This window comes from Crinia signifera, chromosome 1 (assembly GCF_055691185.1).
Source record: "Crinia signifera chromosome 1, ASM5569118v1, whole genome shotgun sequence".
NCBI classification, from domain to species: domain Eukaryota; kingdom Metazoa; phylum Chordata; class Amphibia; order Anura; family Myobatrachidae; genus Crinia; species Crinia signifera.
In genome coordinates this window covers 267,295,594-267,314,533 of record NC_139217.1, presented here as the reverse complement: position 1 = coordinate 267,314,533, position 18,940 = coordinate 267,295,594, and the positions used below count along the sequence as shown (strand labels likewise).

At 44.8% G+C, this 18,940-nt stretch overlaps 1 protein-coding gene across 2 annotated transcripts in view; it reads left to right on the top strand.

Annotated features, from left to right (window-relative positions):
* GAK (cyclin G associated kinase) overlaps nucleotides 1-12,626 on the top strand; it is a 104,583-nt gene extending 91,957 nt beyond the window's left edge. For both annotated transcript variants that reach the window (XM_083183291.1, XM_083183300.1), the window contains 2 exons: nucleotides 4,043-4,219; nucleotides 12,094-12,626. In XM_083183291.1, the coding sequence (XP_083039417.1) occupies nucleotides 4,043-4,219; nucleotides 12,094-12,195 (279 nt within the window). In that variant the 3' untranslated portion in view covers nucleotides 12,196-12,626. The remainder of the gene's footprint in view (nucleotides 1-4,042; nucleotides 4,220-12,093) is intronic.
* The last annotated feature ends 6,314 nt before the right edge of the window (nucleotides 12,627-18,940 follow it).

Here is an 18,940-nt window from a genome sequence, read left to right as displayed (position 1 = left end):
TGTCGCTTTTGGCATTTAAACACTGTGGCAAAGGCAGTTTGCACCCTTCGATGGCATTTGGATTATCTCCATATCATCATATTCTCTAATTAATTTCTTCCTTTTCAATTTAGACTACAGTATAATAAATTACATTTGTTTCCATACGAAGGCTTTAAAGGAAGTCTCAGGTGGTGATTGGATAGGGAGCTGGGAGGCGCTACCTGAGATGATTGACCTGCTTATTTTTCAGTCCCTCAATGCTTGTAGCAATATGCCATATTTTGTGTATTTGCGATCATTCTGTATCCGATGTGATCATACGGATATGTATTCTTACAAAAAGATGCAGCGTTAAAATGCGAGGCGTAAATTTACTAAAGCTTCTAAAGATGAGAAGAGGTGATGTAGCCCATAGCAACCAAATTCTCTCTTATTTCTCTATTGCATTCTAGAAAATACAAACGATAATTTTTCCTTCTTAGAAGCTTTAGAAACTGTATCCTGTAGAGTGCCACCCAAATATGCAGGAAATGGAACTCACAATATAACATTAGAATTGATATATATAGCTTTATACAGAGAGAAATATATAGATGTTTATATTATTTTATTTTCAAAACTTAAATACCTTCCGTACAGTGGTCTAGAGGATATGGTTTTCAAGCATATTTGCGCAATTGTTATAGTGCTACATAAAGTAATATAAAATATTTTTAAATTACATTTCATTGAATTTTAAAGTTGGGAAATCTCTTTATTAAGTACTTGTTTCCTAGAACGGCCACACCGATTTTGATCGGGTCGGAAAAATTGCGTCCATCGCATGCGACCAAATCGCATGCGATGGACCCGATTTTTACATTGAATGAAATGTGAATAGGGTCCCTGGGACCCTATTTTACATTGGATTCAATGTAAAATTGTCCCCAGACCCCAATTTTAACCCCCCCTGATGGCTCAAATGGCCCCATTGTGAACGGCACCCCACGATTGACGCCAACCCGAAGCGTGGCGAGCGGTGGCGGTACGCGTCCTCCGACCTTTTCATATCCCTACTATCCACGTTGGCGTGGAGTTGAGAATATAAAGTGTGGCGAGGCCCGTGCATTACTTCACAGGTATACGCGTCCCCTCGCGGGGCTCGCTGCGCTCGCCATGCTTCGGGCTCGGTGGCTCGCTGCGCTCGCCACACTTTATTTTCTCAACTCCACGTCGACGTGGATAGTAAGGTTATGAAAAGGTTGGAGGACGCGTACCGCAGCCCCTCGCGGGCTTGCTACGCTCGTCATGCTTCGGGTTGGCGTCAATCGTGGGGTGCCGCTCACAATGGGGGGGAGCATTAATTTATAGGCATGACGGGGGCATATACAATGAGAAATGGGCCATATTGGCCCATTTCCCATTGTTAGCTATGTAAAATGTGCTTAATCCCGTCGGTCGCGTCGCGTGCCATGTTAATGCACGCGATCAACACAATTTTGCCTTTGCTGGCAAAATGGACCTGATTTCAAAGGAAATCGGGTCCATTGCGTTAATCGTGTACCTTTAGTTAAGGTACACGATTACTCCCGATTGTGGCCGTTCTAGGAAACAAGTACCCTTTATTAAGCAATAACTGCTCACCTACCCCATGCTCCCAATTTTCAGAGATACCCATAGTATCTCAGAGATACCCATCAGCATCCTATTACCAGTAATTTATATAGCATATATTCTGCAGCAGTTCATAGAGAATATTTGGCCATTCACATCAGTCGCTGCCCCAGTGAAGCTTACAATCTGTAGTTCCTGCACACACATTCATGACGGGGTTAATTTTTGTTGTTGTGGAGAATTCACCTACCAGTATATACTTGGATTTTGGGAGGAAACCAACACAAGCACGTGGAGTATATACAAACTCCACAAAGGTAGGGTCATAGTGAGAATTGCACTTGACCTCCTTGCTGTGAAGCAGTAATGCTAACCATTGCACCATTTGTCATATGTACTAGATCAGGGGCTGGCTGGCAACTTTTAGCCTAGGGGGCAAGTCCAGAGCACTGGCCCATAATCAGCCAAGTCACCGTCGGAAGGAATGCTTTTGCGCGCCGTAGGCGCGCCTAAAAATTAGGGGCGTGGCCTATCATAAGGGGCGTTGCCTGTACCATGATTGTATTGTGTACCTGCAGATTGCACATTTTAGCGAACCTTGTAATACCCATTACACATAAAGCCACATGCCGTAATGCCAATTACACATTATGCTGAACACCATGATGCCAGTTACACATTACGCCCAACACTGCGATGCTAATTACTCAATACACCGCACACTGTGATGCTAATTACACATTATGCTGCACACCTTGATGCCCATTACACCCCATACTGTGATGGCAATTACCCAATGCTCCCCACACCGTAATGTCCATTACGCCCCATACCATGATGCCCATTACACCGCACAATGTGATGTCCACAGTGCCAGATATGCCCCCACAGTGCAAGATATTCCGCCACAGTACCAAATACACATATGCCCCCACAGTGCCAGACACAAATGCCGCCACAGTGCCAGATATTCTGCCACAGTGCCAAATACGCATATTCCTCCACAGTGCCAGATATGCCCCCACAGTGCCAGAGACACATATGCCCCCACAGTGCCAGAGATATATATGCCCCCACAGTGCCAGAGACACATATTCCCCCACAGTGCCAAAGACACATATGCCCCCACAGTGCCAGATATGCCCCCACAGTGCCAGAGACACATATGCCCCCACAGTGCCAGAGACACATATGCCCCCTCAGTGCCAGAGACACATATTCCCCCACAGTGCCAAAGACACATATGCCCCCACAGTGCCAGATATGCCCCCACAGTGCCAGAGACACATATGCCCCCACAGTGCCAGAGACACATATGCCCCCACAGTGCCAAATACACATATGCCCCCACAGTGCCAGATACATATGCCCCCACAGTGCCAGATACACATATGTCCCCACAGTGCCAGATACACATATGCCCCCACAGTGCCAGATACACATATGCCCCCACAGTGCCAGATATGCCCCCACAGTGCCAAATACACATATGCCCCACAGTGCCAGATACACATATGCCCCCACAGTGCCAAATACACATATGCCCCCACAGTGCCAGATACACATATGCCCCCACAGTGCCAAATACACATATGCCCCACTGTGCCAGATACACATATGCCCCCACAGTGCCAAATACATATATGCCCCCACAGTGCCAGATATGCCCCCCACAGTGCCAGATACACATATGCCCCCACACAGTGCCAGATATGCCCCCACACAGTGCCAGATATGCCCCCACACAGTGCCAGATATGCCCCCACAGTGACAGAAACAAATATGCTGGGGTGAGGGAGGGGGGGGGGGGGAGAGCGCTTACCCACTCGCTAGCTGCGGGCCGTGCTGCGGCTGGATCAGCTTCTCCAGCCCTCCTGCGCTGGCCGCGGCTTCCAGAACACGGCCGCGGCTACAGGAAAATGGCCGCCGGCCTCCTGCACTGAGAACATGTCCTCAGTGCAGGGGGCCGGCGGCCATTTTCCTGTAGCCGCGGCCGTGTTCTGTAAGCCGCGGCCAGTGCAGGAGGGCTGGAGAAGCTGATCCAGCCGCAGCACGGCCCGCAGCCAGTGGGTGGGTAAGCGGCCCGGGGGGCATATGGCACTCTGCCCCCCGGCCCAGCCCGCCCCTGTACTAGATCCACTTGCATGGTCTAAAGAAGCAGCAATGTTGTCGCTATCCCTCCCCTGTGTGCTTCTTGAGAGCCTGCAAACAAGCAGTTCAGAAGTAGGAGATCCTTGTAGAATCATGTGACTATAGAGCTGTAAGGGATGCTTTGGTGACCCTTGCAGATCACTAAAATAATGCATCCCAGTAAGTGAAAAGCTGGATTTAAGTGACCTTTTTATATCCACAGTTACTTAGCGATCAGTCATTCTTTTTGCCACTTTGTAGACTATGCGCCATTGTTTTGCTTTCTGTAGCATATTTTGTACATATTCATGGTCTATTCTGATATTCTTCATTTTAGATTTTAGACTGGATAGAAGGAAAAGAAAGGAATATCAGAGCGTTGATCTCTACACTTCATACTGTTCTTTGGGAAGGAGAAACAAAATGGAAGCCTGTCAACATGTCTGAGCTGGTAACACCTGAACAAGTGAAAAAATATTACAGAAAAGCAGTGCTTGTGGTCCACCCTGATAAGGTAAGACGTTCAATTGTAATGTAATTGTCAAATATTTAAAGGTGGACTTCACACACTTGCACCTATTCTCCATCTAGAATACATAACAACAGTACAAGTAAACACACTTTTTGAAGATCTGAATAGGTATCCATTAGTATTTATTTTCAGCCCTATCTAGAATCGTCTGTCAAACCAAAGGGGCATATACACGTTGAGATGTGTGCTAAACTTTTGTGCTGAGCGATTTAGTGTAGGCAATTTCCTTTGAACTTCCCGGTGTCTAGATCATCCATACTTGCATAGTGATGTGTGCTAAGCATTTTGTGCTAGCAAAAAAAAAAAACCCTGCTAAGTGATCTGACTACAATTGGCGACTCACGGGACTGCACATAACCATGGGATGTACAAACGGAGCGATTTGTGCTGAATTTCTAAGCGCTCTAGACAGGTCGCTTAGAAAAATCACCATAAATCACCCCTTGTGTGCACCCCTTGACTCCTGATTTCCCCCCCCCCCCCCTTTGGGTTAAATATGTGGCTCTGATTTGTGAAACTGTGCTTGGTGAGTTGAGCAGTTGTAGCGTTATTGTCCATAATTTGCTTTCCTTGGCTATAGTGGTACCATTACATAGCCATTAGTAGCTGTGAGCGATGTTTGGACCCATTTGTGAATTCTCCAAATGGCATGGCCTGCAGAGTGGACATTTTATCATGGTGGTCACCATCTTTACCCCTGTTAGTTTTATTGAAATCGGTACTATGTTTTTTCAAAGGGGGGCAAGAGACTGAAGCATGTCTTAACTGGTGGGCTCGAATGTATTACGGCTTTCTGCCTCTTGCATTCACCCATAGCCCTCTAGAATGTAAACTTACATGCAGGGTCTTCTTCCCATAGTTTTTTCTGTGTATTTTTACCTGTATGCAAGCAAAAAGAGAAAAGGTTTGTCACAGTAGTGGTGCACCTCAGATGCGTCGTAGGACTTAAAACATAATTTTTATTAGGGTCAAATTAAAAAAGAAATTAGGCTGCGAAATATGACAAACAACATACAACATGTAACATGGACAGTGCTGATGTGATTTAAAAACTTGGGCTCATGCGGCGTCCCTTAGTACTTTGAGGATGAATTGGTGTAACTTGTAATTATACGTCTCACCTTTGGGGCTGGCTGTGTTGCCTATAATGCACCCAGGGGGACGTAATATAGTATTGTAAACAATTAGTAGACTGCCTATGTCGTGTTTATATGCACATCACAATCGTATACATATAGAAGAAAATTTCTATTTCCTGTGTAACGAAGCGCTGGCTGCTGGATAGTTGTTAGATTTAACTGGAATGCACTACTGTATTATTAGGATTTAGTGATTGCCTCTATGTAAGACCACTGTGTAGCGTATGGATCCTATAGTTGGATCCACACAGTGACGAGGTGGGGGTTAGAGCAGCTGGCACAATTGCCTAGGATGTACTGCCCACTTAACCCTATATTCACTTCTCATATAAGTGCATGAAAATAACCAGTGTCTATTTGTCAGAAAATGCTGAGACAAAGTATCCGGCGTACAGCAGGCATTGGCGATATTGCAAGCAGTGTCACTTAGGGTCAGGCAGCTGCGTCCCGTTCCTGTCAAATCGTGGGGTCACCGGTAAGTATCACCCAGGACTGGCAGGCGGAAATAGCCAACAGCTTGCTCCCGAACGCCCAGTGCTGCTGCAAGGAGCGATGCGCATACAACAATGACAATTTTTAAATAAGCATTAGAGTCCTTAAAAGGACTAGAAATAGTAACAGTCAGGCAGGAAAATAATAAAGCTAAGGGAGCGACCGCACGGCTCGTGGTGGCCGGCGTACGCTTCGCAGTTCTTCCTCAGGGCAACCTGTATCAGCGTCACCAGTGGGTTTAAATGGGCGCTTCTTATCGTGTTGTACCAATGAGATGTGAGTTACCACCCCTGTCGCCGCCCCCTTTGGGGGTGTGTTACATACGCACTGATCCCCATTCTATTGGTGTGCTCTCCCTCTGTTTACCCTGGCAACCGTGTCCAGGATGCCGTTGTCATAGGTACGTATGTCATGTGTTCCGCTGTGATCAGTTCAGCTATATGCACGTATATGGTGAGTAAGATCATCGTTGGGTCGACATTGTAACTGGGTTGCCGTTGTAGTCTTGGTCATACCAGTGATCTGTCATGCTATCAGATCCTGCAGCTGTGGCGGGGTGCCGTTGTCATGGACATACGTGTCTTAGATGTCACTCTTATCAGTTATACTGTGGGGACGTCGGTGACTGCGGCGGCCATATTTGGGTCAGTTCCCTCGTAAGTTGCACGCAATAGCGTTGATATATTCTTTCTAATTGCTTTAAATTGGGTGCTAGTGCTGCTAGTTTTTATCATGAGTAAGCCTCTCAGGAAATCCTCCTTCCTGGTTGTGTGTTGATCACACCAGTAGTGTCGACACGTAAGTGTCGTCTATATGCGTGGTCGCACAGTGCATGTGTACAGGAGGAGAGAGAGGTATTGTCTCCTAGATTGGCAGGTGTCACTCCTTATCATGAGTGTACCTGTGTCTTGGGGAGGGAAGGTGATTGGTTCGTGCGGTGTTGGAGCCAGGGTGTCAGACAGTATCTGACATTTTCTGGTATACCAATGTCGATACCTTAGTGGGTAGGTTAGTGTCAGGGCTACTAATGTGCCATATTAAATTGTTATGTCGTCTCTTCCAAGTCCGACATCTTATGCGCATGCAGGAGGCAGGCACTTGAATGTTTGTATCTCTGGGCACCCTGGATTCATATAGGTACTCAGATAATACCTGCGGGAGGAGAGTTGAGGTGTTGGTGACATAAAGATTAGATATCCGTCGGATATACATGGTGCTGTACGTTCCTTGTTATTGTCACTAGGTCTGATTTCTCATGGAAGGATGATGGGGATATCCGTCGTGACAGGGGGATCATCTATTCCTGTCCTCGCGAATGTCCTCAATTGGGTGTTGCTAATTGGCTGCACTCAAAGTGATCTGTGCAGGTGTGTATCATGGGGAGTGTATGTCCCACTTGGGGAATTAACGTGAATTATCATAGATAAAAGACAATTTTGTTGACTAGATTGTGATATCAAATTCATCACGCAAGGAAAGGGATATGCGTGCTTGGATAAAGGGTCCGGGATTTGTATAGGCAACGGAATATAAGTGTTCCCTAGGGGTTAAATAATAATACATATGGTACCAACCGTGTAGAGAGAATGTACATAAGTTGTGAAAGTAAACAAAATTAAATACAAAACACACACTGTGAAAAAGAAAATGTATACACATGTGACTCATACACCGTGAGAGAGAAAATAGCTGTGAGATGGGAAGTATATGGTGACATCAATTGGTGTCAGACAGATTTGTGATATTGCGATCCATAGAGTAACACCCAGTGTCGGGTCGTTTTGAGTGATGCTTCAAAAGGTAAGGGTGATTGGCGAAATGTGGGGGTCATGTCCAAGGGGTATCGGGTTCATGCAGTGTTTGTCTGGGCTGAATCCAATATCGGGTTTGTTCATGAGCCCTCATGGTGTCATAGCCTCATAGCTGTTGATTTAAGGATGATTCTAAGTAAATGGTCCTCTTATAGGTAGCATGCATAGCTGTTCTCTTCATTGAGTCCATTGGGCACCATGCTGTTCATGAGGAATATAAGTCTGGTCTCCTGTTTGAGCAGTGCTTTGTCTCTGTCGCCCTTTCTGTCGCCTAGGTCGACCTCCATCATGCCATAGGCTTGTAGCCCCGTGGGGTTGCTCTGATGGTATTTCTGGAAGTGCCTTGCGATGGGTGTGAGGGTCTTCATGTTGGCCCTATCCCTGTCAGCATTCCTGATGCTTGACAGGTGTTCCAACAATCTCTGTTTCAGAGGTCTGATGGTCTTCCCTATATAATGTTTCTCGCAGGGACATTTAAGATTGTATACCTTCCCTAATGTTAGGCACGTGATGTTGCTCCTGATCCTTCTTTCTTTCCCAAATTTGTCCGTATAAGATGTAGTGGGGACCATTAGTGGACACGCTTTGCATTTTCCACACTTGCGTGAACCCTCTTTCTGTTTAATTTGGGTGGTGGTTTTGCCCAAGTGACTGTGGACTAAGATATCCTTCAAATTGCTGCTCCTTCTCCAGCACATTTGAACCTGTGGTCCAAGGATCTCATTCAGATCTGCATCAGTTCTCAAAACATCAGTGTGTTTGTTAATGATGCTCTGGATGGTCCTCCACTCCGAGCAGTATGTCCCAATGAACCGTATCACCTCTTTTGGTTCCTCTGTGTCTTTAGGTTTGGGTGTTAGGAGTGTGTCTCTGCTGACCTTGCCTGCTTCCCTGGCTGCCTTCCTGATCCCTCTCTTACTGTACCCTCTGTACTCTAACCGCTGAGACAGTTCCCCGGCTCTCTCTTCATATGTCTCTTCTCTCGAGCAATTCCTCCTTGTTCTCAGGAATTCCCCCTTGGGGAGGCCCTTGAGAACTGGTGGGAAGTGTGAGCTCTTGTGGTGAAGAATAGAATTGGTTGCGGTCTTTTTACGAAATAAATCTGATGCTATGCATCCATCCGGTTCGATAGTAAGTTTGAGGTCCAGGAAGGAGACCGATTCCTGACTGATGTCAAATGTCAGTTTCAGATTGAGCTGATTGTGATTAAGTTTAACAATAAATGAGATGAAATGTTCTTTGGGCCCCTCCCAGATGACCAACAGGTCATCTATATACCTGAGCCACAGTAGGACATGCTTGGTGTAGGGTTCATTTTCCTCACTAAAGACCACCTCCCGCTCCCACCAACCCAGGTACAGGTTCGCATAGGTTGGTGCACAAGCACTACCCATAGCGGTCCCCTGTACCTGGAGGTAGATGTTCTCATTGCAGGTGAAGAAATTTCTCGTGAGTATAAATTCTAGGAGCTGAATAATGAATTTGTTGAAATCCTCATTATGTTCCATACTCGGAAATATTTGGTGGCATTAATACCGTGTTCATGAATAATACTGGTATATAGCCCTTCTACATCGCATGTCGCGAGCCAGCAATCACTACTAAGGACCACATCCTGGATCTTATTGAGGACGTCCATTGTGTCCCTAGTGTATGATGGCAGGGTGAGTACATATCTGCGTAGCCAGTGATCTACGAACTGGCTTGCATTCTCAGTAAGACCCCCCATCCCTGAGACGATGGGTCTCCCAGGTGGGTTTTTGTCGTTCTTGTGCACTTTAGGTAAAAGATACAGTGTGGGTACCCTGGGGTGGTTGACTGTCAGGAAGTCCATTTGTGTTTTGTTAATGGTGCCCTCACTCATTGCATCTTTGAGTATCTGTTTGTATTGTGCCAAATATTTCTCCAGGGGATTGAACGTGAGTTTTCTATAGCAGGTTTTATCCTTGAGTTGCCGATCCAGCTCTTGGATATATTTATTGCGGCTCCATAACACGATATTGCCCCCTTTGTCGGAGGGCTTAATGATGGTGTCATCCCATTTTTTTATCTCCTTAAGAGCTTGTTGCTCTTCTTTTGATAAATTGCCCGGGAGGCTCGTCAGTTTGTGTTTCTCTAAGGAGTCTAAGTCTTTGCTGACTAGGTCAATATAAGTTTTGACTTGCGGGCAGATTTTGAAGTCCGGGTAAAACTGGGATTTCCTTTTGAGGGATGGGCCTGGATTATGTTCGATGGATTCATCCATACTGCATGTGTTTTCATCTGCCAACTCATCTAGTATGGCTAGGGTGTTCAGGTCCTCTTTAGTAAAGAAATTAGTGATTTTGGGTTGCCTGTCGATCATGTCGACATTCCCGGATACATTCGGTCGGTATGTTGGAGTGTCATGGTCTTTTCTACTGTACAGTTTTTTTAAAAGGAGTTTTCTCCCAAAGAGATTTATATCCCGCTCATAGTCAAAGCGGTCAAAGGTCTGTGTGGGACTGAAGGATAATCCTTTACTGAGTACTTCGTTTTGGGCAGGGGTCAGGTTGTGGTCTGTCAGGTTGATAATGCGTAACCGATCTGCAGGTTCTAGTTCCTGTACCGCCTGTACTCCCTGTGTTCCTCCCTCCATTCCCTGTTTGGTCTTTTTCTTCTGGCCCCTCCTGATCTTTCTTGGTACCCTCCTAAATTGTCCCTGGTCTCTCTTGGGGTAACCCCTAAAAAATCCTGTGCAGTTTTACGTGTACTGCGCTGTTCATATGGAGATTCGCTCCCTGATGAGTCCACATCAGATGTTGTGTAGTTAGGGTTGCGATTGTCCTGTGTGCGCCTATTGCCATGATTCCATTTATATACCGAATTTGTGGTGAAATCCTGAAGATCCCTCTGTAGTTTGGATTTTTTACGGCTGATAGTCTCCCTCTCTATACCGTCTATCTCAGTCTTAAAACGCTGGTACATTTTTTGAAATCTGTCCAAATTTTCAAACTCTTTAAGTCTGGTGCTCAATCTGGCTATCTCTGTCGCATGTTGCTCTAACTTAATCTCTTCATGTTTGGTTAAAATGTTAATCAATTTAAGTGAGCAATTGGTCAATGTCTGTTCCCATTCAGTGCGTAAGTTCTCAGAGGCCAGCTCAAATGATGGGAACACCTTGGGACGTAGGCCTCTTGGTGTGACTCTCTGTTTTGTATAGCTGTCAAATGTGGCCTTGTTCCAAAATGATTTAACCTGTTTGATGAGAGTAAATTTGAGGGAGTGCAGGTCATTAACCCAGTCGTCGCTGGTTTGGATCTGGGTAATGTCTCTAGTCAAGAGATTGTCCATGCAATTTCTTAATTTGTTTTGTCTCTCTGTAAGATCTTGACTGAGACTGAAATTGGAGGCGGTCGGTGTTGGTACTTCTGTGTTGGACATGATTGAGTCGCAACCAACTGGTATTCTTGATACAGTGTTAAGAGTATATTAGTATTTTGATTAAGTGCCGTCCGTGCAGATTGACCAAGAATGTGACTCTAGGTCACCGTAAATTGGACAGTAGGTGTGGTTTGGGGCGGTCAGACGCACAGGACATAGATTTGTACTATGTATATGGGCAGATGGCCCCCCGTCTGGGTATGTCGTTGGTATTCTTAATAGACTACCCGGGGGTGTGCTACCACAGGACAATATGTATGAATGCAAGCAAAAAGAGAAAAGGTTTGTCACAGTAGTGGTGCACCTCAGATGCGTCGTAGGACTTAAAACATAATTTTTATTAGGGTCAAATTAAAAAAGAAATTAGGCTGCGAAATATGACAAACAACATACAACATGTAACATGGACAGTGCTGATGTGATTTAAAAACTTGGGCTCATGCGGCGTCCCTTAGTACTTTGAGGATGAATTGGTGTAACTTGTAATTATACGTCTCACCTTTGGGGCTGGCTGTGTTGCCTATAATGCACCCAGGGGGACGTAATATAGTATTGTAAACAATTAGTAGACTGCCTGTGTCGTGTTTATATGCACATCACAATCGTATACATATAGAAGAAAATTCCTATTTCCTGTGTAACGAAGCGCTGGCTGCTGGATAGTTGTTAGATTTAACTGGAATGCACTACTGTATTATTAGGATTTAGTGATTGCCTCTATGTAATGTGTATTTTTACCTGTACTCTGCAATGCTATTATTACATATTGCATCTTTTTATACTTATCCTACTTGTTTGATCTTTCCCCTATGTAAGTAAGTAAGTTGAATTTATATAGCACACTTTCTCCAGCAGGACTCAAGGCGCTTGTAGGGCGCTTTGAAAATCTTGTAGCACACTCAAAGTGATTAGTAGTAATAGAGATATAAAAACCATATTTCTTAACACAGACCGCTAAGATGTGCTGCTAAATGAAAATAAATATTATATCTATTATTCTCCTCCTTTGCAGGCTACGGGACAACCCTATGAACTGTATGCCAAAATGATTTTCATGGAGCTGAAAGATGCATGGTCAGAATTTGAAAGTCAAGGCTCGAGAGCCCTTTTTTAAAGTCTAACCCATTGATAGGCCTGCAGTTATCGTGTAACCCATCTGATTTATTTTAGTCTGGTTTTAAGCAGTTCTGCAAAGTACAACTTCCTTGTACATATAAATAAGGATAGCTTATGAAGCTATATTATTTTTCTTCAATAATGACAAGCACCTTTATTTCTGTGATGTAAGTGCATTCCAGACCTTGTGTTTAGGGCATTATCCATACCGTCATTGAGACCAAACCAGTGCACTTGCCTGTAAGTGAGCAGTGAATTGCAGTTTACATACCAAGCCTGGGACTCTGTTAAATTCTATGATGGACTCTGATTTACTTGATGCATTTGTTTTTTTTCTAAAAATTGCTAGATGTAAATTTTGCAGTTATAGTAAATATGTAATCATTACCATTGCATTGTGTACAGAATTAAACACTTTTCTTCAAAATTCTTGTTCGGATTTTTTTTATTATTATTCTTGTTTGGAGTTAGAAGATCAGAGACCATTTGCACTATAACTTATTATTACCAATTATTTATATAGCGCACACATATTCCGCAGCGCTTTACAGAGAATATTTGAACACCAGTCCCTGCCCCAGTGGGGTTTACAATCTATGTTCCTTACCACATGTACACACACACACAAGACACACATTCACTCTAGGAGTAATTTTGTTGGGAGCCAATTAACCTACCAGTATATTTTTGGTTAGTGGGATGAAACTGGTGCTACATATGTTATGGATTGAGCTCCAGCAAGAATAATTTCAAGACCAAACATTTGATCCATAAAGAAAAGGTCACTTGTACACGCTAACTAATGCTGGGTACACACTATGCTAATCACTCTGCTGGTCAGAGTAAACCATACAATACTTGGATTGTTGATCCAATAAGTGTGACATCCCATACACAATAGAAACGGCTAAGTGTGTATGTTCTTATATGGGGTCAGGCATTTATTTAAAATATTAAACTGATCTAACCGTTTTGGATTAAAGATGCATCCCCCTGATCCAACCATTGCAGAAGCATTTTATCAGCCAACGCTCTCTTTAAAACTTCCTTAGTAACGTAGCTTTGCTACCATACGGAGCACCTTAACTGCCATTTTTTCCTTTCTAAAAAGCGCTCAGAAATAATATACATTATAAAAAATAAAAATAAATATTTGTAAAAATATCTATTTTTTCCCTAAACATAAGAACGTCAGATCTCTATCATCCGGACCATCAGAACTTTTCCATCAGAGCAGCCACCATGTACACAGGAGTTTGCATTACTCTTCCTGCAGCCGCCCACATGGTGTTTCTGGTCACACAGATAAAATAATGTATTTGTTGGTCTGTTTGCAAACAATGTGACCGGAACAGGCAAGTGGTTAATTGTTTTTTTGTGCACTCTGTAATTGGGTGCTGCTGATCCTTTGTGGCATTATAAAGGATATTCATAATACTTGAATAAATGTTCCAAGATACCAACAAAACCGCTGCCAATATTTTCTATGGATCACTTGTCCTGAAGTCAAAATGCTAAAGCTTGTGGTTCAACCAAGATGCCATAATGTTGACATCTAACTAACCCCATTTGTCCAAAATAAGCTGGATGACTTCAAGGTGAGGTGCCTACCTTCACCGTATTCCACCCATGGGATGAATACCGCCAAAGTTGCTGGAACACTGCACTCCACTCCTCTCATCCATTGTAAGAGGAAAGGTTCATGCACACTAACAATTTACTGATTCATTCGAATGAATTACCATATAATATACAGGGTGCCACCTACTGCAAACAATGTATTTGAGAGCTGCACAGAAAAGGATATGGTTATAGTGATCAACAGTTTACATTTGAATTCATTAAGGGCAAGCAAAAGCACATCTATTGGCAATCACCTGTCAGGAGCTTTATACTAATGCAGTCACAAACTCCCTTGTGTACATCCATTCATGAACATCTGCATTGTGGGGCTGATTCAGCAGGGGGACATAGTTTCACAGATAGAACATTAAGCAGGAAGAGGGGTTCACAAGGAGGGATGGGAGCGTCTGTGTTTTTTCCAAAAATGGAGACATTTCTTGGGAGTGGCCAAGCCAAGGACTGCACAGCAAGGCGCTGTTTTCATGGCAAGCTGCCCTGTGATATTCATCCTGAGTAAGGTTAGACTTAGGCTGCAGTCGCATCGCAGTTTAATGTGAAGCCAAAGACAAGCAAGGGGTGATATGTATCGCCTGTATTTGCATTGCATATGAGCAGCTTATCATATGCAGTCCTTAATTAGGTCCTGTGTGCGAACCAGAATCAGGACCTATAAACTTCCATTCTAGAATCTAAAAATTTTAAAGCTTGTTAAATTTTCATCAATCAAGAAGGGATTGATTAACCTTCCCTGCCCCTTCACCAGATATGGAAAGAGTAGCCATCACAGTCATGAATTTAATCTTTTACATGGTCGCCAGGCTGATATATAGAGCCCACAATTAAAATTGATCTGAACACAAATCTGTGAAGATAATGATGTCCCTCTCAGATTGCAAGCATGCTTCTTTCTTATTATTCACATTGAACCTTGTTTCCTCCTGTTCATACACAGCAATAAGCAGGGTCAGATAGGTCCGTAGGGGAATTCCCTGGTGAGTTGCACTGCCAGAGTTGCTCCTTCCCCTCTTTTAATGTAAGCTTACAGATTATGCACTTGAATTATACATGGTCAGCAAAAACATGGATGAACAGACCATGCAATGTAGTATGTAGGCTATCTTTACTGGTTAGTCAAGCCTCTATAGTGGCTGCCCACAGCCCTTATTTGGGACCCTATCATCGCCCTTCAAGACTCAGTCCGATACTGTCAATAGGGTATGAAGAGCCGTTCACTGAAGCTGAAATACTAGCCCCGATAGGCTCAGTGGTCATGTTTCCCACAGCGCAGCATTGTTCAAAATCATAATGGTGCTGGTCTTTGACAGACGTGCTAAGGGAATCCTCTACTTTAGGTGGATACTCCCGTCACACTATCATCACTAGAAACAGTGACCTGCAGCATGTGTGAGCCCTGAAACCTACAAGCAGGTACAGTATGGTATGGTCTGCACTTTACTTCCTATCAAATGGGAAATAAAAAGTATGTTCCTTCATTCATCACCACCAATTCCTCAACGTGCCAAAATGCGCTGGATAACTTGCACTACATCCTCTACCTATTGTTCAGTTTTGGATTTCTAGCAGATCATGTTTCAGCTAGCACTGCCATCAGAATTTTCGGCTCACTCAGGCAAGCATTGCCATTTTTACTTTTCTTTACATATCATGCATAAGTAATTTCCTCCAAACTGAGCACATGATAATGACATGCCCTCATTAACACGTTAACATCTTTGCCACTGTTCTGGAACTCCAACAGGCTTAGCCTTGAAATAGTACTGGTACCAGAATACTGTGGTGTCCCAAATTTAGATCTGCAGACAGATAAAACATTTATTTTAAAGCACCGATATCACCGTATCCACTGCTTGTCTGCAGAGGGAGGACGAGGAGCTTCTGCCTCTGCAGCCTTGACACGTATGTCAATATCAGTATAATCGCTATATTGATATTGTCGTCTGATGTGTAGTGATATTTTAGTTTATATGATTCACAGTATTTTTCTGTACTAAATAACCATTTAAGTGAAATCCAGGAAATATCCACATGCCTACAGATATGGAAATGGTCAGGGCTAGGCCTGGACTTATGGATACAGTAGAGAAGAATAAGGGGCAGCAGAGGGGAATGTTACACTGCGGCTGTAACTGCAAATACAGAAGGCAAAGCAGGTTTTATTTCATTCTGTGTTATTCCACTTCCACAAGAAAATGGTGTCTGCTAGCCTTCATTTTGCCACTTGGTTCCTCGGTCTGGTGTGTTGCCTCACATCGGTATCTGTACTTTGCTGTACTTAAGGCCCCCATACATTAGGCCGACTTGTCCGAAGGACAAGTCGGATCTAATCTACTGACAACTCCCCTGGTGGGGTCACATACGATTTGGCACTTGATGTGCCAGGTTTTGCATGTGATAAATCGCATGCGATTTATCACATGCAGTCCCCCCGGGGAGCTGCTGTCAGCGGGAGCTGAGCAGGGCATGGGGGTGGCAAGCAGGCAGCGGACGCAGCCTGTAGTAACTGCGGTGGAGGGAGCCAGATGCCGAGCGGGGGACTGCAAGCAGGGAGCCAGGCAGGGGAGGCAGTGGGCGCACTGGTCCAGGCGGTGAACTCCGCGAGACCAGAGACCGGGTAGCGTAGGGGAAGCCGGGCAGCAGCGGGCGGACATAGAAATTAATTAATAGTCAGTGATTGGCTGAGAGCTCTCTCAGTCAGAGAGCTCTCAGCCAATTACTGGCTGTCCATTCATTTCTATGTGCCCGGCTTCCCCTACGCTACCCGGTCTCTGTCTCTAATCCCCTTGCGGCGTTCACCGCCTGGAAGTATCTATTTGCGGCATTCCCCCCCGCCCAGGATAGTGCGCCCACTGCCTCTCTAGCCCGGCACCCTGCTTACAGTCCCCCGCTCGGCTCCCTCCACCGCACGTACTATACACTGCGTCCCCTGTCCGCCTTGGGCTGCACATAAGATTTAACAAATCTTATGTGCAGCCCATCCGACCCGATGCGCACGGGACCGCGCATCGGGTCGGATGGGATGTCTGCACATGCGATTTGGCCCGATATCACGGCCCGATTCCTCCGAATCGGGTCAAATCAGGCCCAAATCGCATAGTGTATGGCGGCCTTCATGGTGTGTACACACGTTAGATGTGCCTTAAGATCATATCCACGATCTGATCAGATAGGATCGTGGATAGGATCTTAAGGCACATCCGATTTGCATCCTATCTTGACTATATAGTGCAGATCTGTACTATATAGACAAGGCAGCCAAGACTTTCTGGCTTCCGATACATGAACGCGCATCGGGATCGGATCGGGATCGCAATGGTTAAAACCCTTGCGATCTGCATCCGATGCTGATCCGATGTTGACTATATCGTCAACATCGGAAAGGAAATCGGACCGTGTGTACACAGCATTAGACTGTGACTACTACATAGCTTATCTTTAATAGGGTGAGAAGTGTTAACCTCTTGAGGTACATCCCACCATTCACTGTGATAATGCTAATCACATGTATACTTACATATGTGATTAGTAACGCAAAGGGCAGCTTTCCTGATAAGAGCTGCCTTTTGTGATGGCCACCTTTTCCTGTGCACATCCACATCCAATCGGATTCCTCTCAGAGCACTGATGTGAAGAGAAGCCCATAGGCTCCCATATTGGAGACCTGGTGTCCAGATCATAGAACATAAGGGAAATGCTGTAAAAATCTGAAAACAGGGTTTTCACCACAATTTCTCAATAGTACATCCAGTATTGCAAACAGTAGGTAACCAAATAATGTGTGCAGGACATAGTGACAGGTAGGGATGGCCATCGACCATCAATGAGTCAAAATCATCAATGGTTTATAGCCAATCTTTATTCGTATAATTTTGACATCGATGGGGGAGAACCAGATGGTTTCCCACCATCGATGTCAAGCTTAAACATGTTTTTTTCCCCCAATGGGCCTGAACATGGAGCATAGCCCCGCCCCTAACACCCATGATTGCAAAGGCAAAGATGGCCAACCTTAGTGACAGGCTGACTGGGCCGGCGTGGAGTCAGTGCTTTCACTGTAGACCCTGGTGATTTTTGACCCCATCCACTTTTTACGGAGCCATTGCTTGAGAAACTTTTAATGATTTAATGCTGCCGGGCAGTCATCCCACTATTGACTTGGTAGCTGAAAAAAACAGTGCTTCCTCATCTTTGCGGCCACAGGCTCACTTCACTTGCCACGCTTCGGGCTCGGTGGCTCGCATGTACACAAGGTGGTGTTGCGCCATACAGTACATAAGTTCCGTAGCGTAAGCGGTGGCTGCCAAGATGAGGATGTACCAAAATAATTTTGTTACTGCCGTCAGGCACTCAACAGCTGCTGACTAACCCTAACCCAGTTGCAAGCTAGAAAGCTGATTTCCCAGAGAAGCAGTGCAGGTGGATAACCTGTACATCACGTGCTGGACTCGCCCCCACTACATTACCCCGGTGGGCCTTTGCATCCCAGTACAACACCACATGGTGATGAGTGACAGGGGCGGCTACTGGACTCTACTGTTATTTATTTTTTACTGCACATGCACCATATATTGATAATGAACTTATTTATTATTTTTGTTACTGACTGCACAGATGCTGATACCGGTACTAAATCAATTCCATTGAATGATTGCTAGAAAAATTGGGACAGGGGATGCCTGCACACTAGGGGCCAGATGTACTAAGCTTGAAAAGTGATAAAATTGAGAGCGATAAACAGCCAGTTAATCAGCTCCTGCCTGCCATGTCACAGGCTGTGTTTGAAAAAATGACAGGAAGGAGCTGATTGGCTGGCTGTTTATCACTCTACATTTTATTACTTTTCAAGCTTAGTAAATCTCGCCCTAGGACAGCAGCTCGATCTCGCTAGATTGGTCGAATGACTTGAGTTGAGTCAGGATTCGGAATCGGATCCGAATGGGCGAAAGGACCTTATTCCTCCCCCAACCCTGACCGTCCCCCGTAGTTCTGGATCCTCCCCCCATGAGCAGGTGGGTCGCGGTTGACATCAGAGGGTCCTTTAGCGTTAACCAACTAGACCTAGCGTTGCGGTTCACGGCAATTATAAGTCTGACAGCTTGGTC